This window comes from Porites lutea, chromosome 2 (genome assembly GCF_958299795.1).
Source record: "Porites lutea chromosome 2, jaPorLute2.1, whole genome shotgun sequence".
In the NCBI taxonomy this organism is placed as follows: Eukaryota; Metazoa; Cnidaria; class Anthozoa; order Scleractinia; family Poritidae; genus Porites; species Porites lutea.
In genome coordinates this window covers 56,494,609-56,518,952 of record NC_133202.1, presented here as the reverse complement: position 1 = coordinate 56,518,952, position 24,344 = coordinate 56,494,609, and the positions used below count along the sequence as shown (strand labels likewise).

Genomic DNA, 24,344 nt, shown 5'->3' with positions numbered 1-24,344 from the left:
ATTATAGGTATGTGCCGCCCCAAGGGGTATAGTCTTTGTGCCGTCTTGGTCTTGGTCTTTACAGACCAGGTCTGAAAACGGGTGAGGAAAATGACATTTTAAAGTCTGAAACAGGGTCAGGATTTGGAGAACCAGGCGGCACACCCCCAGGTTAAATGCAAGGTTCACACAAAGAAACACACAGCAAACTGACAGCTATTTACAATGACAATAGGGACAAACCTCCGCACTGCTGCAGTATTTTTAAACACTCTTTAGGCCAGTCAGTTAAAACAGATCAGCGATAACCAGTTTTCAAAACAAAGCACAACGAAAAGATAAAATCATTCTTAGTCACTGTAAGTTAGTATTATAAGCTTAACACAAAATGACCTCCAGGCCCAGTGTGCTCGAAGCAAAACTAAGAGCAGGTATATTATCTACTTAACAGCTGGCAGAACAGGAAGAGTTGTTCATGTTGAACTTCACTTTAAAGTATAAACCGTGGTATAATAAAATTAAACAAAATTATTTTGTCAGTTAAAACCGTCCATTTTACAACTGGGTATTTTCTGTTTGTGGATCACACTGAATTGCACGTGTTAAGCACATGACCCTTGTTTTGTTTGAAAGACAGCTCTATGGATGATGACCAATACGATATACAGTGAGGTACCAGTTACCCGTATGTTAAAAATAAAAGATTATTAGTCTAGACACAAAATATTAATCCCTTGTATGAGTCCAACAGTTTTTAAACCTTTCCAATTTGGCTCCAAGCCAACATTAAAATGTCTCGCTTCTCTTTAGGAAACCTGAGCTCTCGTCCACTGAGTCGACACTGTTCCAACTCTTTAGAAGCCTTATCCAGTTCCCTCTTTATTAAACCCTGTTGCTCTTGTTCACGTGATATCCAATCTAATGCCATCTGACTTCTCATTTCATCATCAATAGTTCTATCAGAATAATGTTCCAACACCTCCTGACGAGAACAATTTCTATCCCTCATTGCTTTTAAACTGCCATTCCAGTGTAGTAGCTGGAATATGGTCATGAGATCTTGGAATTCTAACATGCTTTTTCCCTTATTTGACTCCAACATAAATCTAAATGCTCCAATGCCTGTACTAGGATCTTTAGAACTGTCTGTCAACAGGTTAAGTGTCCTTCTTTTTAAAGCAACTTGTGCTTCAGTTGACTCTGCTTCTTTTACAGCCGACTCTACAAATTCATCTGTAATTTTTCTATTGATAAAAGATAAACCCTTGTTATGCTAAATTCTTAACTACAACTGCTCTTCCTGATCATTTTTCTATTTAACATCTCAAATAGAGAGGAATCTCTCCAAAACAGCTACCGAAGAGCTCAAAATGTTGACGTAAGCGAAAAAAAATTGACACAGCATGTTTGTAAAGATAGTTTTCCAAGTTCTGGCTGACGAGGGAATGGGTGAATAAAGAAAACTTGTGGAGTTTTCATCTCAAAAACTTTTTTTAAACTCCTGCTTGCCGTGATTATTGTGCGCCGAAAGCAAAACATCTTGATGTCAAGACCATGTCTACATACTCTCATGCAAACACACCTATCGGCCAATCAGAATGCGCATACTATTTTAGTTATTTTATAAATTCCTGTGTTATTAACATTTCCATGATTACCTTTCAGTTAATAGTTAACCCCTAACTTCATTCATGCAGTTCAAACAACAAAAAAACAATTCTAGAATTAAAATCCACTCTAAATACTAATCACTTCAGGTACATGGTCCATCATCCATCTAAGAGAACCACAAAAAGAAAGTGCTTAGAGCTGTATACTTGTGATATTCTGAGTGGACTACTTGCTAAAAGATAGTTTACTGACCTAGAGGGATGTTCATTAAAAACTGAATTCATAAGTGCAATTTTGGCAGCACTTCTCTTAGCTTCAGCCTTGGTTGGGCATGGTTGAAAACTTCCAAAACAACTTCCTCCGGGAAGACTGACAAAGCAAACGTATGGTGGCTTTTCAGAAGCCTCTGGTTCGTAAAGGACGTCAGATCCACCTTTCATTGGAGTGCCACGAGATTCCTTCATTTGCCAAAACTCTTGTAATGCCTCGATGACATCAACTGCAAAATATATTCTTCCTCTATAAAAATATACATGTACATATATGAACGAAAAAAGCCCGGGGGAGGGGGGGTACTCCCTTACATAACATATATAGGTATGTGCAGCCCCGTCGGGTAGGGTTTTTGCGCAGTTTTGGTCTGAAAACTTGTCTTCACTTTGCCCATTTTGGTCTGGAATCGGGTTGGGTTTTCGAGGGAACTACGGGAGTGTATGAACATTTTTATCCCTTCAATTCCAAATGAGTAAGAAAGAAAGAGAAATATGTGAATTCCAAATAGATTTGAATAATTTTTGTGTTTGCACCCTATAATGATAACATAATTTCTGCCTAAAGGCCAGGTCTGAAAACGGGTGTGGATAATTACTTTTTTTGGTCTGAAATCAGGTCAGGATTTGAAGAACCCGGCGGCACACCCCCACTAAGAATTCCCAGGAGTACCCCTGCCCCTGGGGTAAAAAGTTATCCGACAGTGGAAATAAACCTTACATGTACAGCAAACTAAAGAAATGTTTCTAAAGAAATGTGCTAACCAATATTATTATACCATGCCATAATCCAACACATTTCCTGAGCATTGATTTAAATTTGAACCAATGGAGGGGGAGGGAAAGGGCACTTTTTCAAAGGAGGACAGAAATTTGCTTTTCTTTTAAAGCAGTGAAAGAATAAGACAAAAATTAATAGAGAAGATATAGTCATTACCAAACTCGCAGCTATAAGAAAATGGAGACAGAGTAAACTACTAATAAATTGCACAGATTCCATCTGTTTCCATGCATCAGAGCCCATTTGTTCAAAGGCTGATAATATTATTGCTAACCTGAGGCTATATCTCAATCAGTGTTCCTGTCTCTTTCATCTAATAGTAATAATTACATGGGGGAGGTGGGGGGGGGAGAAGGTTGTTAAGATAACCCAGGGATAATGCAACATTTGAATTCATTTCTGAATGTTTACAAAGGAAATTCCTGTAAATTCTAAACAGCCTACAATCTGCTCCCCTCCCCCATGTACTATTTCAACAAGTGAGGATTAAAACAGGTGAGGAAAGAGGCATTCATTCGTGAGTTTGTTCAAAGAGGTGTGTGCTAATGTTTGGGGAAACGAGGGCACTTTTTCTCATTGCACTGACAAAAATTTTAAAATATATCTACCAATGACCTTTGGATGGGGGTCCAAAAGACAAGAAAGGAAAGAACAATAATAATTATTATGCTAGCTTTTGCATTTGGTAGTGCATGTCTTCACTTCCACAGAAGGAAAAAAACATCCGTTTCTCAGAAACATATTATGATTAGAATCCTTGAGAGATCCTTCACAAGGTGGCTTTCCTTGTAATCTTTGAACCCCTTAGAAAGGGTTAAAAGGAAAGTCTGCAGTTTAACTGGAATGTCCAGCTGACATGAAAAAATTAACTGTAACCAAACAAGGACAAAATGGATACCTACTTTTGTAAATGGATTTAGTCAGAATGGAAAGAAATCATTGTAAAATGGAGCAATAACTGATGTCACTGCAAATTTCCTTTATTTGCTTCCTAAACATGTAAACCAAAGGCACCAATATTTTCCAATATTGTCTTTCAGAGCAAAATGAGCAATGTGACAGCTGATTACTGTCTATCAATCATTACATAAAAAAAAACCTAAAATATACAGTGCCCTGTGGTGACCCATACAAATATAAGCCACAACATTATGGTTATTCCACAAAGAAAACCTAAAATCTTCCTAAAACCCATCTCACTTCGTCAGCAATTAAATGAACACTTGAAATATAATTGATATGTTCATTATACCCTGACAAGGTGATGAGTTCTTTTAATATAAACTGAAAAAAGATCATAGAAATGAAACGTTCTAGCATCATGGTTACGAAAACAAAAAAAAGAGAAAAATAGAAAACTATAAAAGTCACCAAATCTTTACTGAGAGTTCATACAAACATACACGAATTGTCGTTAAAGTTACCAGAGTGTATGTATGCGCTAAGCTTAACTAATCACTAAAAGCCATGGACAGTAAATACAAACATCATTGCTGTTTCCCTTCGACTCCATAATGAAAAACCCGTGAGTCAATATTTATGAATGCAGGCGTACATCACTTACGAAGGTCTAAATTCCATTGACAAGATAAAGAAATCTCCGTTCCTCCCAGACTCAATCGTTGATAGAGGCCGCGGCACCTTTGATGTTTAAAGAACCGACGAAAGATTGGCGCTTTCTATTAACTCGCGATCAATATACTAGCGCGATGTTGCTTCTCACGAATTTTAACCAAGATATTCAATAAATTTCCGCACAAAAATGATGTTCGTCAAGGAACCGAAGTATACGTGCAATTAGAAGGCAGATTACTTTCCTCTAAAATCAAAATGTCTTGTTTATAATAAACAAAATTGTAAGGTCACAATAATAAAACAAAAGTAAAATGAAAAACCACTCTTGCGTGTAACCATAAAATTTCTGCTCCAAACTAGAATGACGACTGTAAACACTGCCCATGATATATTTAGATTTAGCTCGGAGTAACCTGAGCTTAAAGGCTCAGCGCCACAGGAAGTTTTTCTAAGCTTCCATTTGCACGAAATGTAAAAATGGGTTAAATTAATTCATGAATTCAGTGAACAAAAAGGTTATCATACGATTATCATAACATAACGCGCATACGAACCATTAGGCTAGTTTCGGAAGGAAATGTGATTACTATTAAATACAGTGTAGTTTGTGATCATTGATGCGATAAGCTTACCTCGACCATATCCATGTGTATGCTTAGCAAACGAATTCAGAACAGCATCAACAGCTTCTTTTAACACTGATTTAGCAGGATGAGCCCCGTCCGAGATAGCAGTTGGGAGATTTGTCGCTTGTTCTCTAGTTGTCGACGCCATCTTGACCAAGAAGTGAACCAAAGTTTACACGAAAATCGCGAGCGTCCACGCGCTTATTCGATTTTGAAAACGAACTTCCCGCTTACATAATTAACTGCCAATTACAACAATTTAACTGCACTTCGTTTAGCGACCAGCAGGGAATAGAATTGAAGAAATGTGATGACAAGTATGAAGATGCGATAGAACGCCTCCTTTCCGCAAACGATCCCTAGAGGAGAATATTGTCAGCGGGGAGGGGTGGGACTAGTACCCAGTCTCGTCACCATCCCCTAACCAGCGTCCAGACCCCGTGGGTTCAGGCGTCCGCTGGACAAAAAACCAGAAGACAAGAAAATGACCGAAAAATTCTTCATGTCATGGCGGCCATGTTAGTTACCAATACAACACAAAATTTCGCGGAATTTGTATGATAATATAGTCTGTAATATACTCTTAGCTTTTCTAGCCCCATGGAAACTAGTTTTGTCTAGTCGAAGTATTGGGCAAATATATTTGTCACCCTTAGCTGTCCAATCAGCCTAATTTTATAATGCCTTCAATTTTAAGTGAATTTTTGTATTGCTGATCCGGATCTACAACAAGATCGGACTTTCCCTTGCTGCAGTTTGTCCAAGTGGTCGTTGAAAGAATTGATCGCTAATATAGTCTGTCCCCGGCAGGTAGAAACATTTTTGCTCTGATTTGCAATTGCAAAGATGCCGTGACTTCATGTGCAATTCAACTGACAAGCAATATATATATATTACAGTAGTATTGAAGTATCTTTTTCCAGTGGTAAAGCAAAGATCAGAAAAAACACCAAAATCCCAAAAACGTCATGAAAAACATAATGGAACTTGAAGCACAGGCTTTAACACCGATACAATATCAGTCTATAAGGAATAAAAAAATATCAAAGCTTCCACTCTTAATAGAATGTTTGCTACACATCTGAGACACTATCTTCAAAGTTAAATTATTAGGGGTCATTAACTGATTCCGCGGTTTTGAGCGCTGGAGCTGGGTCAGTTTCTTTAGTGTTAGAAGCTGAATTAAAGTTCTTGCAAATTTCTTACGCCTGTAGCCCATCCTCGGAGACCCAGGGGCGCGGTCAGTCGGGTCGGGATAAACGGTGGCGAAAGTTTTCAAAAACTGGCGAGAGAACCCTAGGATGCTACTCTTGACAATTAATTGAGACCAGCATCTGTCATCTGTCATCTGAGAGCTTTCTTCGAGAAGAGTTTTTAGGGCCCACAAAAACCGAAGATATCCCACAAATTAGCTATAGCATGTTAGCAAAACAAAACAAAACGATTGAAATGTAAGATGTCCTCATGACCCAAACATTTATCATGCATATGTTGTAGTTAATTTTTTATCTGGAGTAATTTTTGTTTTTCTCTTGATATTGGGTATGGTAATGTATGCTAATGAAGTTAAAACAAAAGAAAAATAAAAATTAACTGAGATAAAGAATTAACGACAACACATACATGTTTCGACCCCATTCATATTAACTATCTGTGAGAAAAAGTATGAAATTTTTGCATGCATAATAAGTGTATGGGGTTTAAAATGGAAATCTTACCAAACGAAAAATGCACCAACCGATGAAATCAGACTGTGTACTGTTCAAAGGAGAGTTCGTAAACAGCAGAGTACTTCTAGGTTTGTTCATGCAACTCTGTCAGTTTACCCTACCAGTTTCGTTCGATCCTCTATTTTCAATGAGAAGAAATATTTAACAACAAAGTTGCAAACTTCAAAGAATTTTCTCGTGCAGGTGCCTGACAAGTATGCCAAGCAGGCGTTAACAGCCATATAAACGATTTCGCCCGCAAAAGCTTTTTAAATGACTTTAATCAATTTATCGCTACGTGGAGGTATATTAAGAGAAAATTGTTTTGTCTGTGTCCAGTTTCGAAAGCTCTCCTGCTCAAGCCAGAAACGTGTTATGTACGGCGAACAGTCGAGTTTTCGTATGAGAAAATCACGAAAGCAGCGCGATAGATGCTGGCCTCAGATTATTTTTGTGCCCAATCAGAGACAAGCATTCGAATGAGTCGTGGAACTGGTTTTTTTAAGGGTAGCATCCAAGGGGCTCTCTCGCCCCTCCTTTAAAACTTTCGCCGCCGTAAATCCCTACCCAACTGACCTCCCCTGGGCCCGGTTGCATAAAACGCCCGTAACAACTACGGGTATACGTACTTACAGTCGTAACTTAAGTGAGTTGCGTTAAACCACTTAAGTGGTCCACTTAGGGAATTCACTTAAGTGGCTGCAATTACGATTTTCGTAAGTGTTCACTTAAGTGTCGTTTATGCAACAGGAATTGCGGGTGTTACATAAAACTTTTTTTACGGGAAAAATAGCACGTAAATTTACGGGACCTATGTAGGTCCCGTATCGTTACTGGTTTACTAAAGTGAACGAGATCTTTCACTGAGAAGTGAAAAAAAAGTATTTTTGTTCACGTAATTCGCTCTAATGCGCTTTGTTAACCTCTGATGTACACTTTAAAGCCGACGTTGTCAAAAAAGAAGAGGATTTATCATTTTCAGTACACATTGAAGAAAAATAACGTTTGCATGCAAATTTCATTTTTTTGAGAGGCTTAAAAGTGTTCGAAACAACTTAAAACTTTCTTTACACTCACCGATGGTTAACTTAAAAAATAAGAGTGAGTCATCAATAAAGTACTGTATCAAAGTTACGTGGGCCTTTAAGTGAGCCCATAAGTTACCACGTAAAATAGTAATTTACGAGAGTGCTAAGTGCATTCCGTGCAACACACGTAAGTGTACCCATAACCGATTCGTAAGTGACCTACTTAAGTGGGCACTTAAGTGTAGGTTTTATGCAACTGGGCCCTGGGTCTCCGAGGATACTTGTAGCTGGCAATGAAATACCAACTTTGGAGGACTTAACAGTTTTATCTTACGGTATCATTCTAAATCAATTGAAGTCAAAGCTGGCCGCTCCAAACAGGTAAGTTAAAATTGTTATTTATGAGTCAATGAATAAAGAAAAAGATGGGGAAAAGGCAATCAAATCAATCAGTGCACGGTCTTTTTCGTCTCCATTAAAACTCGCTGGAACTGATTTAAAAATTACTCAGACTAATTCAGTTTTGGCGTTGGTGAATTGCTTCTCCAGCTCTAAGAAACCGCGCAAAGAACGACAAGTTTAGTAATCATCTCTGTGAAGAGCACTTTTCTACTTTCAGGTAAATCACATCATCAATGGCGTCAGAGATTTTTATAGAAGAGAACCCAAACATCCGGGACGAAAGTGTCAAAACGGAGCTGAGATCATCTAATATCGCGAGGCAATCGACGAACCTTTTCCTGGCCTTGACAAAACTTCCTCGATTACGCTTGGATTTTTCATGTAAAGAAAGGACTTAATACTTGGTTGTGTACACAGAATCAAAATCAGTTTAACCGCCATGTTTGGAAAGTGCGCGGTTATTTTGACCGTTTGTACATACGGCGTTCTTGGAAGCGTTTTCCATGGAAAGCGATCGGATTTCTCCATGTATGACAACCAATTTTGTAAGTCAGTCTTAGTTTATTTTTTTGTCGAGTTTTCAACGTATTTTCACTTTGAACAAAGGAGAAATCAAGGTTTAACATAACCATTACTTTGAACTTTGAATCATCAAAGTCGCCTTGATTGTTACCAGCATAACAATAACTTCCGCGATTATAATTAGCGATAAAAACAAGCCACGAAACAAGCGAGTGTAGCATTTTCGCTCACAGCTTCAATGCACGAACAGTAATCAGTACTTTAATTAAGTGCAATGAAGCTTGTAATTATTATAATTGCCCTGAACAGTTCCCGTTACCTTTAAACACAAATCTCGAGATGTTTTGCGACTCCCCGTTGAACTAGTCTGTAGACGAAAACCCTAGGCGAGGATTCAAATGAAAGCTTAAAGGGGGCAATTTCTAGCTTTTCTCTGTGTTCAAAATTACATTTCTTAGAATATATTTTTTGGATATTGGTTTCTTTCTGAGAAGCTACGCCGGTCCTTCTTTTTGCAGATCGAGTCGGAGATACTGAACTCGATGATGAGGTCACTGACTGCGCGCTTGTTGAACATCAGTTTAGGAAAGGATACATCAGATTAAGGGAATATTTAGAGAGAAAGAGAGGCTGTGGAAGGAAAGGTAATTTGTAAAAACAACTGGAATGCAGTTGAGTTGATCGGGAGTGAAACTGTAACAAGCGACAAGTATCACGAGGAGGTGACAATGTTTGGGCACCTGCAACAGGTTATCTTGGCGGGTGCACGGAGATTGTATCTTCTCAAAATTTTTGTGTTTAAATCTGTGTGTATTTGATTTTGAAAGACATCAGCAAAAGTATTTGTGAAACTGGTTAGATTTTAAATTCAGTATAAGATGATGAGTCCTTGGTCATTGGCAAATTTCCATCAAGCCAGAGCCTTTATAAGTCGTTTACCCACTTCCTCTCTGAGTTGCTGTGGCCTTAACTGCTCAATGATGAACTGAAGACAAGGCTGTGAACTGCAGTCAGTTGGTGCACAGGTCGTGAGAGAACAAAAGAGAAAAGTAACAGTTACGTGTTTGTTTCTAGTCGCACAGCCACTTCAGTGTGTGCTACCATGAAGGTCTCGTTTTTCCCCGATATATACAGGAGGACAAAAAAAGAACGGTGAAAACGAAAACAAGGGACTGCCTCTCTATATCGGTTTGCATGCTTTTAAACAATTACAGAGGCTATGACAATCAGTTTCATTAAACTAAAAAATGTTTTTAATCGTCTCCATTTTATTATTTTTTTCTTAGCCTTTTTGCTTAATGTTTTGATTTCTTGGACAAAAGGCCTTCTTCCCTAAAATGTACAAATTGAAGTTTGGATGTATTGATTTTACACAGACAATGTGGGAAACCAGGGGCGGATCTAGGGGGAGGGTGCAGGGGGTGCGCACCCCCCCCCCCCCCCCTCCCTGAGATGACCTGCGGGTTTTCTAATACAACTAGTATTCTGCAAAAAAAATAATGTGGTTTATTGGTGTTGAAGTAGAGCAAGAGACGAGTGCACCCCCTCATAAAAAAAATTCTGGATCCGCCCCTGGAAACTCCACAAGTGTTCAAAATCTAACAGTTTAAAATGCTTCTTTCTTTGCAGGAAAACTACAAAACATAGAAGGAATAGCAGAGTCTACAGAAGATGACATTAACAACGATAACATCGCGGAGATTGCTAAATCAACCACAGAGGATTATCACTACCGTGCTTCTGCTTCAAAAAAAGCACCTAAGCCTAAAACAATTCCTCAAGGTACCTGATTAAATGAGCACTAGAGAAAATATACGTCTATGAACTATGAACAGGGTACCACAATTCTCTAAACTCCTTTGGTAAAATTCCGACACTGTATTCTATTACAATTTTCGCATTTTGATTGTCTGGCATAACATTGGTTAAGTCTATCGATCTGGTCGGAATCATCTAGTCTCTCTTCTGTTATTTAACGTGTCTTAATACAGTATTTACAATAGCGATTTTACGGCTTGCTGTTTCACTTATGCCGAGTGTTTAATTTATTGAAAGTCATGTTGCAGTTCGAGCAAGCTCGTAAAATTCAAGCATAAAAAAAGTTTTTACGATGGTCTAAATATGTTTTTTCTTATAAGCACGCTGGTCACAAGTCAATCTATCATGCCCGCACAACCCGCTCAGTGTTTGTTTTTTCTTTCTATTAAGTTATCAAGACCTACCAGTCTCATAAGATGGCTTATGTACCGCACGCTCTGCTGACAGGTTCGTATTCTCTACAGATCCAATGGTTTAAAATGGTTTAAAATACCTTTCATCCCTAGATAGAAGCTTCTATTTCTACTGCTACTTGCACCTACTATTCAGTGTTACAATGAAACCAGTCATTAAAAAAATATATATTCTGAATTATCCTCTGAATTCTTGCAGAGTTAAGGCAGTAACTTGACTGAAACATCGGCCCATGCAAGGGAATCCAAGACAGTCTTTTTTTTATGTAATGTTTTTACCTAAGGAGCACTTAAGAACTTGTTGAAACGTGTCTCAGCGCTCCAGATCGAACTGGAATTTGGAAGTGTTGGTTTTTAAGGAGAGGGAATTTCGAACCCGGGTCACATTGGCGGAATGCGAGTGCTCTCACCACTACCCCACCCTTGCCCCACGCCTTGGATTCCAGTTTTTGTCAGTGGAACTTGAATTCTGGATTCCAATCGTTATAATTAGTGGGATTCCCAAAACCTTGGGCTGTATTCCTGGATGCCAAAGCTCAGGATTGTGGATTCCACAAGCAAAATTTTCCCGGATTCCGGTTTCCTCAACAATGCTCAAGTAAAAATTTATTGGAATCCGAAATCCGGATCTCCTTACATAGAAGGGAGGTGGAGAGGGGGAGAAACTGAAACAAAACTGAGATTTTTCAAAGAGAGATTTCATTTTATAGAAGATTCCCCTTGTCCGTGTGATTGTAAATAAAAAAAGCATGTTTTTTTTTTTTTAACAGGGAGAAAGATATGTATCTGACCCCACCATGCCTTTTTTATTTTCCCGTTTAGGCCCTGTACCGATATACACACGTCCTGCACAACATCCTGCCATTCAAAGCGCATTTACAAGAGACCAAGCAGCCAGACCGAGTTTAAACGCCGATTATGAACGCAAATCTCAAAATCTTGCTCTGTCGTTCGAGAAAAACCCTCAGTTAACTACATCCAAGTCTGCCCTCCAGAAGCAGAATACGTTCGAGACAGAGAGCCCGCAATCGGAGACTGTGAGTGCGGCGTTCAACAATGATGATCAATACACGCGGCTAGCGTCAGGCTATGACCAATACAAAGCTCAACCAAAGCATGATTTACTTCAGACATTTTACCCCGGCACTCTTCAAGATCGCTCCAAAACACGCTTCACCGTAGCTGTTGGACAACCTCTTTATAAGACACCGACATTTTCCAAAGCTCCAGCACTAAATGGTGAACAAGACATGCCAAACAAAGGTTCTTTACTAAAAACAGCAATGAAGAACTTCGGTTACTCTGCCTTGAAGAGGCCTGTCATGGCGAACGCGTTCAATAGCGCTCAAGTTAAACCTAAGATAGACAACAAACCGGCTGATGAAACCAACTATTCTGATGAAAATATCGATGACACGCATGCTGATATGCGCGATCCAGAGAAAGATGCAGACAGTATTGACATTGGTTCTATTGATCAAAAACCCGCTCCCGAGTCTGGGATTGACAACGAAAAACCAGTCAACGGTGCCACAAACATGCCAAGCATGCCTGTAGGTCGGAGACCTGGTAGTGAACTAAGACCTATTAATTCAAACTCGTTAAGCGGCTTCCAAAAACCAGGTATAAAGAACATTTCTGTAGTGAAAGGAAGTCCACTGCTTGTAAAGAGTCCTATAAAGAGTGCTTCACCAGCTGTCAACATTCCCCACCCATCAATCAACCTCGAGGTCCTCAAAAATAAAATCATGCACAGCACCAATGCAACATTCTTGCGACGCATGCTCACTCTCATCCAAAAGATCACTCATCACAAAGATTATCAGAAGCTCCAGGGTCCCGCAAGGAGCTTTGTTGCGCAAGCAAATACAGCTGTCCAAGCCCTTAACAAAGCCTACAACGAGCGGGTCTCGACTACACCTGTTGGCTTTGTAGAGACAAGTAACCCTCTTTACGAAAGTGCGCTGAGAAAGAAGTCTACAGTCCAAACGGGGTTAAATGCGGCGGGTTACAATAACAGATTGCCTGGTGCTACCAACCAGTTTTACGGAAATGATTTTGCGCTGGGAAAAAAGTCCGCTGTTCAAGCACTTAACAGCGGGTTCAACAACGGAGTTGCGATGTCAACGGCCCCTCAGAGAGCTGATAACCAGTTTTACGGAAATGGCTATTCGTTAGTCAAAAAGTTTCAAATTGAAAGAAATCCATATTACCAGAACTATTATCAATACAGACAACCATACTACAGAAACATTTTAAGCATGCGATATGGTTTGTACAACGGCAATACACCATGATATCCTAGTCACCTTCCTCTCGGTTCAATGAACGGTATACCTAGAGTACACCTAGAGTAAAGAGACTTACTTTTCCCAGAGGCAGGGAAAAGTTTTAAAAACCACTTTGTAAAGGCAAATTCTAACACATTTTAATTTGCTAATCTCATGCGAATAACTGTTCAGGAACATCAGTTTTGACATGACGTTAGGCCGGTCTGCCATATTGGAGTCCGAGAACAAATAAAACGGCGGCCATATTGGTTTCCCAAACCAGCCCTGTGGGAGTTGGACCATTTTCTTACGTAAAAAAACTTTCTTCTGTTCGGCCGGTAAATCTACATAGGTGCCGGTCACGTGAACGTAAACCCTCTATAGCGTTAGATTACAGCTGCGTCAGCCATTATTCTAATAGTGCTAATTTTATTAAGTTGTATGACACTTTATCCTTTTTACAAAGACATTTTTTTTTCACATTGGGATTCGACGAATCTATGTTTTAAGCTATGTTCACACTAGCTTTTGCTACGCCTTGAAAACCATACCGGATAGGGCCTTTGTTCACTCATAAGAACGGTGATTTCGGCGCTATTTCTGTTACGAAGCGAGGCTTCTCCGCGCCGATCTCAAAAGTGAAGTGACGTTACATATCAGATAGGTTCTGTGGCACACTTTGGTACAGCAGTGTGAACAGGGATGTTCGACTTGTTCCCAGCATGCAGTGGTGTGCCATTGCGCGCTGTTCATACTAAACTGGTTCGCTTTTCGTATCGGCACAAAAAGCAATCCGCCATGAACATAGCCTTAGTTCACCATACAGCTACTGCTTTGAAATTATATAATCCGAGATAACAATAATAAAAACGTCCGTATTTCCGTAGTACTGCTATGAATTATTGTTTAAGGATCAATTCTTAAAGATTTCAAAGTAAATCAGTTATAGTTGCAGTAAGTTACCGGTAGGTGCCTTCTGATTGTTATACCCGAACATGAGTACAACTCTCATTACCTATAATACAAAATAGCAACAACAACAACAACAACAACAAATTTATTTATTGTACGCAAAGTAGAATACTATAGTTATTTTACAAGTTTTGAATTAATCAATTAACTGAAAGGGGTACTGACTTCCTGAAATAACTAATAAGTTAAAAATGCCAAGAAGCCAGATTCAGTAAGATAATTGAAATAAGTTTATTGTGCGGAGTACAATATGGCGGCATATCAGATTGTATACACACAAACACACACGCATACACATTTACAGTTATATGATTTTCTGACATATTAACACAGAAATGGCAATTAGACAGACTTACACGACAGAAAAGTAAGTAAAATGTTGAAAATTACGTAGAATGTCGCACGAAGAAAAATCGTGGCCATCTTGTTTCACCACTGCTGACCCAAAAGCAACCCTAACAGTCAAACTAAATCGGACCAAAAAAGGGTCATAAAAATGAAGTAGATAAGATAAAATAAAATAATTTCTCCAAGTTTGTAGAACTTTGAACATCCCCATTTCGCCCCACCCCCCACCCTCGCCTCTACTTCAAGATCAAAGAATAATCAGCCTGTTCCAGGCTACAAGATAGCGCACGGGGAAAGCGGATCGAGAAAAACTGCACGAAAAGTGCGTGGGGGTGAGGAGAGATGAAGTAGTGGAGCCTATAAGCATTGTTTTTAATACCTCATTCCGGTATACTAGCTGCTGGTATACTCTACGATTGGTCAATTGTGACGGCCTCCTACACCGCAACTTTCGACTCTTTGACTTTTTGACACGAAAAACGGTTGTTTAGGAAGTGGGCGGATTAAGTATATGAAAAGATGCCTACAGACTCTCCCCTTCTCTCTTCCCGCCGTTTTCGCCCGTTCGCTATTTTACTGCTCGCTCGCTTGTTTCGCTCGTCCGCACTGACAGAGAGTCTGCTGGCATTAGCCAGGACTAAATATCATCAAGGAATTTTTGGTTATGTTTTTCCAGAACTTCGAAATCCATGCCTTCTTTTAACGGCACCAAAGGAATAAAACTTATATCCCTACAAAATGTAGATAGGTAGACATTTTATTTGACGAGAAAGTCTCATACTCATAATAGGGCACTTTTGAAAATTAAAAAAAAATACTTATAATTTTTATACTGCCTCCTCCACAGGTTTTCTCAAGGATTAGCGGAAAACCAGGGAATTTTCGATACGAAAGCGAGGTGCTGTAGACGAGCGACGAGGGCTGGTAAGAGATAACACGGACGAGCGCAGAGCGCGAACAGGGAGCCCATCGCATCGCCCTTGTTTTAATATGACTCAAATATTCTCTAAACAAGCGGTCGCGAGTGACTGAGGACGAGGCAGCTTAGCATAAATCTTAGCTTGGGAGACCTCCGTAAATCTGGCCCCAGGAGGGTGGGTTAGGGGCAAGGAAAGTTCCCTGTTCGCTCGAGGTTTAATTAATATCCGGCGACATTATCATCTTCACTACTTTACGAGCCCCACATTAGTTCAGCCAGAACTCCTTATATTACAAAACCTTACCTTGACACTTTGGTAAAACTCACTATGGATCAGCATGTTTTCTTTTCAGTTTTTTATCTTTCTGTTTTAAGAATATTACCCTAACAAAATTAATATACTCTTCGTAGTTTGACTGGTGCATCATAAATAGTAAAACTGTTGTCGTGATACTGGTTGATACTGGATTCCCCATATTCATGATGGTAAATAACCACCCGTCTCGTTGTTTTTTCACAGTTCCTATCGTTGTTGTTAGCATCGAGAAAAGCCTTGACCTTACGGGAACTTACGGGACCTTACGGGACCTTACGGAAACTAACGGGACCTTACAGGACCATCAGGGTTTTCAATGCGGATATCAGTCAATAATTGTGGCTCAGTCTCTCCAAACGGATAATCTCTGCCTTATAACGTGTTCCAAAACGTCATGTTCATTTTTGGTCTGTGCGCGGTGCTTTTGAATTCGTCAATACTCGGTACCAGCTTAAATTGATAGCAGCCAAAATCTCGGCCAATCAAACGAAGGGATTTTCGTGTTATGTGTTAAAATTATGACAATATTGATTTCCTCTTTACACATCCAATTGGTTTTCGTTAAAATTCTTATAACGTAATTCCAAACTAATCGGTGAGATATACCTCCAGCAACGCAACAACTAAATTCGGCGAATTATTTTATGGGTTTTTCATTCAAGTACAGCGTTTTAAATTTTGAAGCTTTCCTTTAGTGCCTAGCCAAGCAAAAGCCTAACGGTCTCGCTTCAGAAGATGCATCCCTTCACATTTGCCTGGGTATTGTTTGCATTTTACGCGGGTCTTACCTCAGGAAAACCAACAAAACACAAACTAGTTTCAAAAAAGGTCGACAAAAGATGGGACCTCCTAGTCAATGATGACCGTAAGTCAATCTGTAATTTAATTTCAGCTCTTTGTCGTAACGCCTTAAACCAAATTTTGAACATTAAAATTAGTAACTGTGATGGCAAGAGGTATCAAAACCTCGGCCAAGCACCTACGCGAGAGTTACTAGTTTTTAGTCCGGTTCTTGACACCTGTTCACCTTTCCTTTGTGTTGTTATCAGTGGGTGGTGTTGTTCTTTATTTATCTTTTAAATGTTAACATTGTTTGATTTGAAATGAAACATAAAATGAATGGCCTAACGAAAATTGAACGACCAATTGTAAAAATTTCAAGAGGGAGCAACAGTTATATGTAATCTTACCCCGGCATGGGTTAATCGTACTCTACGCGTATCAAAGAATCTCAACTCCCTCGCGGTACCTCAAAAGATTAATTGCAGGTTCTTCAAGTTCGTTCTAACTTCCAAACGAAAAAAGGGTGGGGCAATTTGTGTATTACATAGTAAGAACATGGTCTGTCATATCAGACTATATGGAGTCTAGCTATATGTTATGTTTTGTTTACGTCTAACCATCGATAGTTTCATTTTAAGCGAAGTTGTCATAGTCAGGTGTATTAAGTACAAATCTATTTTAAAGAGAGGTTTATCGCTGACTACACATAAACTGTATTGGAATAAACAACGACAATCGCACAAGCATTGTATTATAATTAAACCAGCGTACAAGAAGATGGAGTGGGGAGGGGGGGGGGGGGGGGTGAAGGTACAAATGCCATACCACAGATAGCTGTGGTATTGTTCTCGGTAGGTTAAATTTTATTGTATTTTTATTCATATTCATTATTATTGTAAATCTCTATACGTAAAAATAGAGAAACATAAATTGAATTGAAACCATGGATGAGATTGCAACCGATAAGAACATATTATGGTCACCTCTATTGGACCGAATCGAAAACTAAAAACTTTAAACACTTGCTTGAATGTTTAACTTAACCGAGGGTTTTTGCATGAGGTGCTCAAACCTAAGTCACAGTTAGATTACCTGAAATTTCTCAGTTCTTGATCAGTATTTCTCAGCTATCTGTGATATATCTATAACTTAGCTATCAGCTACAAAACCTTTCATTTGACGACAGTACAAATTTTGACCAGTTCTTTGCTGCCCATCCAGTACTTTACATTCCAGTCTGATAACCAATGAAGCACTTCGAATAATTCGAATTCAGAAGTTAATGAAAGCGGTGTCCAATGATCAAGTCAATGACTCTTAACACCAATAGTAACTAAAGTTATTGTGCAAGACAGTCTCATAGAATCTATGTCTCGGAATTTCGTAGCAAGTACATATACGTAACATGTCAGATCGCTGGGTGTGAAGTGTGTGCAAGCCATGATTGGCCTCTGTAGTATAACTGAGAAAGTGGTGCAAATTTTTTTCTGCAACTTCTATCATGTGGCAGTTTAGAATTAAAGTGACTGCGAAATACAGGTTATCCCATCTGTCGATTGAAAGTTATCTATACAGAAATAAAAACTAAAAAGTTGTAAGTCAGTCGCACACTACTCTACGTTCAAGGTATGCCGATCTGGATCGTCTCAGCCGGCGCGCGCAGCTAGCAGCCGTATCACCCAACCGAACTGACAAACGTGCACCAGCGTTTCTTCTTTCACAGAAAGTCATAAGCATAGCTAGATTACTATACTTAGGGTATAGATGCTGTCGATCAGCTGTCCGTGACTAACACGGAAATTGCAAGGAATGCCATTCAGCGCTACATACAACAACTTCACTGCAAGACATCACTTTGTCCGTTACTTTTTGCCTCCTATGCTTTGTTTTACCCACTGAAAATGTAGTCGGCCACTTATATATCAATTTATGCTCTTTGATTATTAAGTCAGTTATGTTCTCATTGGTGATATTTAGTTCAGAAGTCCCTAAAAAACCTGAGAAGGAGAACTGACCGGCGTTACCAAAAGGCTATAAAAGGAAAAAAATACCTGCAACATCGTAAACAATCTCATCTACTTTAGCTGGTGTTTAAATGTCATGGTTGAAAGTTGTTTACATGTAAAATGCTGTATTATTTATAAGTTGCCGGATTATTTTCCTAACGAAGAAAGTTGGGAGAGCGCGCGCGTTTCTGAGCGATCTGGTGAACCGTGAAAAGAGATTCAAAGAATTCCTTTGGTGTTTTCCATAATCAGTTTGGACCTTCAAGCCCAGACAATGAGCCGACTTACTGCTCTTTTTATTCTTCTTGTTGTTATTTCGATTTGCGCGGCTAAGTCGTCGAAAAAGACCGCCAAAAGCAAATCAAGCAAGGTGATCAAAATTCATAAACACAAAGATGCGGAACACAAGAATAACAAGGGGCACAAGGCTAGCACCGCGAAAAAACATGACTCTGTTAAGAAAGAAAGTAAACAACACAAGTCTGCTGATAATGCTACCAACAAAACTTTACCGGCTGATAAAAGTTCCAATGCTACCGCTGATAATAAGATTGCCAACAAGACTACTGTAACAAAGAATGGAAATAAAACTCAAGGTAAATCTTATCAAGAGTTTTGACAATGTTAAAAATATAGATAGACGATTGTTATGACCGCAGCAGGTACCTACCTGGTTACTTTGCAAAAACAAACCACTGTATTGGAGACAATCTGATCAAGCAAAGATTTTAGAAAGCGATTTAGTTTACGTGTTGGACAAAATGATTAAAATGAGTAGGTAATAAAATCAGCCAACGAAAGGCCGCTCTCAAGATTGGGTTTTTCATTTCTCCAGCAGATAAATACAGGTTTTCACTTAGTCTGAACATGTTTATGATGATCAAGCTAAAAATCTTTGGCGGGTACAATCTTAGGAATCAGCGTAAGTTGAAGGCTAGAAATTTGGTCTCTGACAAAGTGAGAGAGTGTTCGACGTCGGCCAAAATGAACTGATAAATGAGCTGACCGAAAAGTCTCATAAAAGTCCTCAGTGAACTCGCTTTATATGGCTGAGCGAGTTTTTGCTGTTTTTTTGTTGCTAGTGCAATTTTTGCAGATTATATAATTATTTTCGGGAATACAGTTACTGTCTAGGAACAGGAAAGGGTCAAGATGGAAACTCGTCGCTTATCTTACATTATTTATGAAAAAGGGAAAACAGAAGAGTTTTCCTGTAGGTCGATAGCTGTAACATCCGTAGTAGCGTTGTTATCAATATTCCAGTGTCATGGAACAACTAGACATTACACCACAATATGACATCTTACTTTGCAATACAGAAGTATATAATTATGAACAGTTGTCCATGACATAATAAGCGCCATAGCAAACATCATGTAGAAGTTAACAGTTAGTTATCATGTTCCGAGTTTGGGTCAGGGACATTTCTCTGAAATAAGTTTCCGACAAATATCCTCTTTGTTTCACAATGCAAGACGAGAGGTTACCGAAGTGCGTCTCGTTTAGTCACATACGCACAGAGCTTTTCTTCTAAGTTAAGGTGATGGATGTTACACGGGACGATTCGCAACGACGATTTTTAGCATAGCAAGGTTGTAACCATTCGAAACAATGTCGCAACAATTGTGACACTGTATTGCGCTTAAACTTGTCGTTGCGAATCATCAGTCGCGTACTATCACCTTTAAGCATTTTCACTCAGTTACCAATTAGCAGTTCTTGATTTCTGCAGTGGTAGTTACACACTAGTCATCAAGATCACAAGAAGTAAACTTTATAAAACGTCTTTAACTAGCAAAACTAAGCTTTTCTTAAATACCCTTTCTTACCCTTGGCATATCTAATATGGCCCTTCTATAAAGAGATCTCAATCGAACAGTTTATAAACTGCATCATGCCAATAGATAAGCGTACTAGTAGAGGAGATTGAAGTGTCTTAACGTATAATTGAGCGCGCCACCATGTATTCGTCAAAAATGTAAGTTTAATCTGTTTACCCTCTAAAACTGGAAAGGAGAAAACCCGAGTATCGGAAGAAAATCTCTCGGAAACTCATTGCTGAATAGAACTCTGGTTGCAATAATCAGAGGCAAGTGCATGCCTCGTTACCACCTTTACTTGTCCTATGCCGGACTTTCCCATGCATAGCAATGTAGCTAAGCCGTGGTAGTTTTAGAGCGGAGAAATAGTGAGCATCTTGGTGAACAATGTATATTTATCTAACCACTAGCAAAAATAAGTAACGGTAATTTAGTAAGTGAATCATCACTGTAAGTTAGGGTTGATGATATACAGGGATATTCAAATGACTTATTATTATGGCCAAATGCAAAAGCCAACCTTTCCTATTACATTGTAGCATTAAGCTAACCTTGGTTTTCTTGCATTTCTCTTCACAGCAATTTTAGCACAGGGCACACCATCTGATTGTCAAAGTATCGTGGAAGACTACTCCAAAGGGAAACTTCTTATGTATGAGTACAAAATCCAAATGAAACGCTGCATGAATAAAGCAAAGGAAGGAGGTAAATCAATTACACAAGCGAATGATAATGATTTAACATCGTTTGAATAAATTCACTAACTCACTAACCACTAACCAACATAACTGACCCTAATAATAGCTAGCACGGCCGACGCAAAATCAGCGCTGTTGCGTCCAGACGACAGCTCTACAGAAGAGGACTCTCATCAGGCCGTTAATGTCAGGCCATACAATGAACACGTGACAGATGAGGAGAATGATAATAACCATGACGAGTTTCACGAGAATGATAATGATAACGATTACAATGATGATGATGATGACGATGACGAAGATCCTGAAGAAAAACCAGGTGTGACTGGATATTAAACGGTTATGAAAATGTAACTCATTTGCAAATTCTGCATGAAACGTGCTAAAACAATCATTATATTAATGGAAGAGGAAATGGGATTATTTGGGAACAAAGGAAAAATTTGGAAGTAGAGTTAAAAAGGGTGTGAAAATAAATCAGTATATTGTTATATAATTAATAAATAAATTGGAATATCATGGATAACAGGAAGAGTTAACTTGTATTTCAGTCTACAGCTTTTTATGTGCGCGAAAACTCCAAAAGTGCTGTTTTTATCAAGAAATAACATGTAACAGCAACAACAACAGCAACAGCAACAACAATAATAATAATGATAATAATTATAATCTCGGCTAAACAGGCGAAGACAATTTCATGTTGTGTGTTGAACTTATGACAACATTGATTTCCTCTTTGCGGATACAACTGGTTTTTCGTCAAAACTCTTATGACGTGATACCAAACTGTTAGGTGAGATATACCTCCAGCAACCCATCAACCAAATTTGGTGACATATTTTTAATGAATTTCTCAATCAAGTACAGCGTTTTAAATTTGAAGCTTAGCCAAGTGAAAATCTAACGGTCTCGCTTCAGAATATGCATCCCTTCTCCTGGGTATTGTTTGCATTTTACCTGGGTCTTACCTCAGGAAAACCAACAAAGTACAAACTAGTTTCAAAAAAGATCGACAAAAGATGGGACCTCCTAGTCAATGATAATAATAATAAAATCTCGAATACCTTAGTGAAAAAGTTAGTCAAGAAACCTTATATAGAGACTGAAATATAGACATCAAAGATAGCCATCTATGCAGCCGGAGCATATGGGCAACTTTTAGCATCAAGTTCTGGTTTAGCACTCAACCAAAAGAGAAAATGGAAAATGATATGACAGTGGTTAAGTCAAGGCGAGATAAGCCCCTTTCTCCTTTTTTACTCATCCCCTGTAGGTGGGGAACTTTCATATCTTAAAAAGTAATTGGACGAAATTTATTTCCCGTGCTAAGTTTATTTACACGTTTTCAAGTATTTAGTGTTTAGAAGAGCAAGGAATATGACGATGAACTTACCCCCTTTCTTGAACATCTTAGGTAGTTTACTGATAGAGCAGGTTAGACGAATTTTGAACTGATTATTAATATATTTCTACTTCCTTTATTATCCGCTATAGAGAAAAAGATGGAGGTTCCAGGCCTTATGGGTTATCAGTCTCTTAATGCGCCTATGATGAACTACAACATGGTTCCTCAACAGCAGGCGGCGGCGGTACCAGAACTACAAACCGCTAACTTCTACCCCACCATGGGTAAAAATCAAACTTCTTTTAATTAATTTACTTTCATCAAAAACGTTCTTGAAATGTGACGAATTATAGGTTTTCCCATCATGAATTATGTAATGTTCTCATTTGTGAGCTGCCCTAAATCCGCGATCACTATAGCAGGCAGAAAACGCACGATATAACTCACTTACCTTGCGAAAAATATAATGAGAACTTTCCAAGTATCTAGAAAACAAATAGTTGGAAGTTAGGTGTGGGAGTTTGATTTAAGATCTGACGCTCTACAGACAAGACCCCCAGATTACTAAAACATAATGAAACATTCATTTTCATGAATTATCTACAATAGTCATTCATCGGCCTTGCCAGCAAACAATCCGAGAGAGCTTGCTCAGAAACTATTTATCGGTTATAATTAAGGCGCAGTTTATTCATTAACGCCAGATATCAGTGGTAATGATCTGTGTTGTTTTCCAGTTGACACTTGATTGTTTTCACTAGTGCATTTGAAGGTTCTGTAGGTTGGTTGCAGAGGGGAAGGAACTCAAGGGCAGAAAGGGGAAAAAACTAATGTCATTCCGGGGTCTCTGGGTCATGATTCACTCAGGTCTTAGAGGTAGGATTCACGTTAATACAGAAGCTATAAATGTAGTCACTTAGTTTCACATCGTGATTTCTAGACCAAGCCCAGTCACTCAACGCAGCCGTACCACAGCAAAACCAGGAAGCGTTTGCTCCCAGTGCTATAAACCAATACCAGGCAAATCCTGTTCCTTTTCAATCAACTGTCCCAAATATGGCAATGAATCTTGCTGTAGCTAAGAGCAACATACCAGGAAATACACAGGTGAGTTTTATGATTACTTCACGACAGGGTTAGGCCGGTTCAGGAATTTGGGTCCCAGCTGTTAAGGTAAAATTTTTTTACCCAAATCACAGTTGGAGCTGAAAGAGGAACCACACTAAAAAGAAGACAAGCCTTACGAAGGTGTCATAAGCTGGATTAATCCTGAAACGTTTTAGAGGCAAATTTTCCTCATTAAGGTATACGAGTTTTCTTGAATGCCTGATATGTAATACAGTAAAACAATGGGACGGGGCTACTTTTTCTTTGCTGTTATATTTTTCGTGGCTAGCAGTTTCGTGCCGGCTTGGTTAAAAAATATACGTCACCGGAATTTTCAGTTCTAAAACGCCTTTATCTTAGTTGCTATTGTATTGGTAAAGGATTACATAAATAAATTTGTTAGAGAGAAGTAAATACTTCAAACGTTTACTTGTTAGACACAGGAAAATAAATGCGCCAGTGTTGTTGTTAGACACGGGCAAATTAATGGCCCAGTGTATTTGTTAGACACAGGCAAATTAATGCCCCAGTGTATTTGTTAGACACAGGCAAGTTAATGCCCCAGTGTATTTGTTAAACACAGGCAAATTAATGCCCCAGTGTATTTTGTTAGACACAGGAAAATTAATGCCCCAGTGTTGTTGTTAGACAGAGGCAAATTAATGCCCCAGTGTATTTGTTAAACACAGGCAAATTAATGCCCCAGTGTATTTGTAAGACACAGGCAAATTAATGCCCCAGTGTATTTGTTAAACACAGGCAAATTAATGCCCCAGTGTATTTGTAAGACACAGGCAAATTAATGCCCCAGTGTATTTGTTAAACACAGGCAAATTAATGCCCCAGTATATTTTGTTAGACACAGGAAAATTAATGCCCCAGTGTTGTTGTTAGACAGAGGCAAATTAATGCCCCAGTGTATTTGTTAAACATAGGCAAATTACGGTACAGTGAAACCTGTATTAAGCGGACACCGTATTAAGCGGACACCCCCTATTAAGCGGACAGTAGCCGAAGTCCCAAAATT

At 38.9% G+C, this 24,344-nt stretch overlaps 3 protein-coding genes across 5 annotated transcripts in view; 2 read left to right on the top strand and 1 right to left on the bottom strand.

Moving 5' to 3' along the window:
• Positions 1–656: 656 nt before the first annotated feature.
• On the bottom strand, positions 657–5,209 carry LOC140927242 (LIX1-like protein). The gene is made up of 3 exons (XM_073376879.1): positions 4,848–5,209; positions 1,843–2,089; positions 657–1,223 (listed from the first exon to the last, which is right to left on the bottom strand). Exons 1-3 carry the CDS (start codon positions 4,987–4,989, stop codon positions 734–736), a joined length of 879 nt encoding a protein of 292 aa, XP_073232980.1. The 5' UTR covers positions 4,990–5,209; the 3' UTR covers positions 657–733.
• Positions 5,210–8,307: 3,098 nt separating this feature from the next.
• On the top strand, positions 8,308–14,472 carry LOC140926451 (uncharacterized). Its single transcript, XM_073376190.1, has 5 exons — positions 8,308–8,525; positions 9,021–9,146; positions 10,132–10,284; positions 10,711–10,767; positions 11,556–14,472. The coding sequence occupies exons 1-5, from the start codon at positions 8,420–8,422 to the stop codon at positions 13,028–13,030; spliced, it is 1,917 nt and encodes a 638-aa protein (XP_073232291.1). The 5' UTR covers positions 8,308–8,419; the 3' UTR covers positions 13,031–14,472.
• A 1,686-nt stretch (positions 14,473–16,158) lies between these two features.
• The window catches only part of LOC140929136 (uncharacterized), a 17,120-nt gene continuing 8,934 nt past the window's right edge, over positions 16,159–24,344 (top strand). Inside the window, exons 1-5 of one of the 3 annotated variants that reach the window (XM_073379007.1) lie at positions 16,159–16,423; positions 20,747–20,872; positions 20,972–21,184; positions 22,360–22,494; positions 23,151–23,317. In XM_073379007.1, coding sequence (XP_073235108.1) covers positions 16,294–16,423; positions 20,747–20,872; positions 20,972–21,184; positions 22,360–22,494; positions 23,151–23,317 — 771 coding nt within the window. In that variant the 5' untranslated portion in view covers positions 16,159–16,293. Of the gene's footprint in view, positions 16,424–18,497; positions 18,944–20,746; positions 20,873–20,971; positions 21,185–22,359; positions 22,495–23,150; positions 23,318–24,344 lie in introns of those variants that run through there. The other 2 variants (XM_073379005.1, XM_073379008.1) reach the window with 2 other exon arrangements.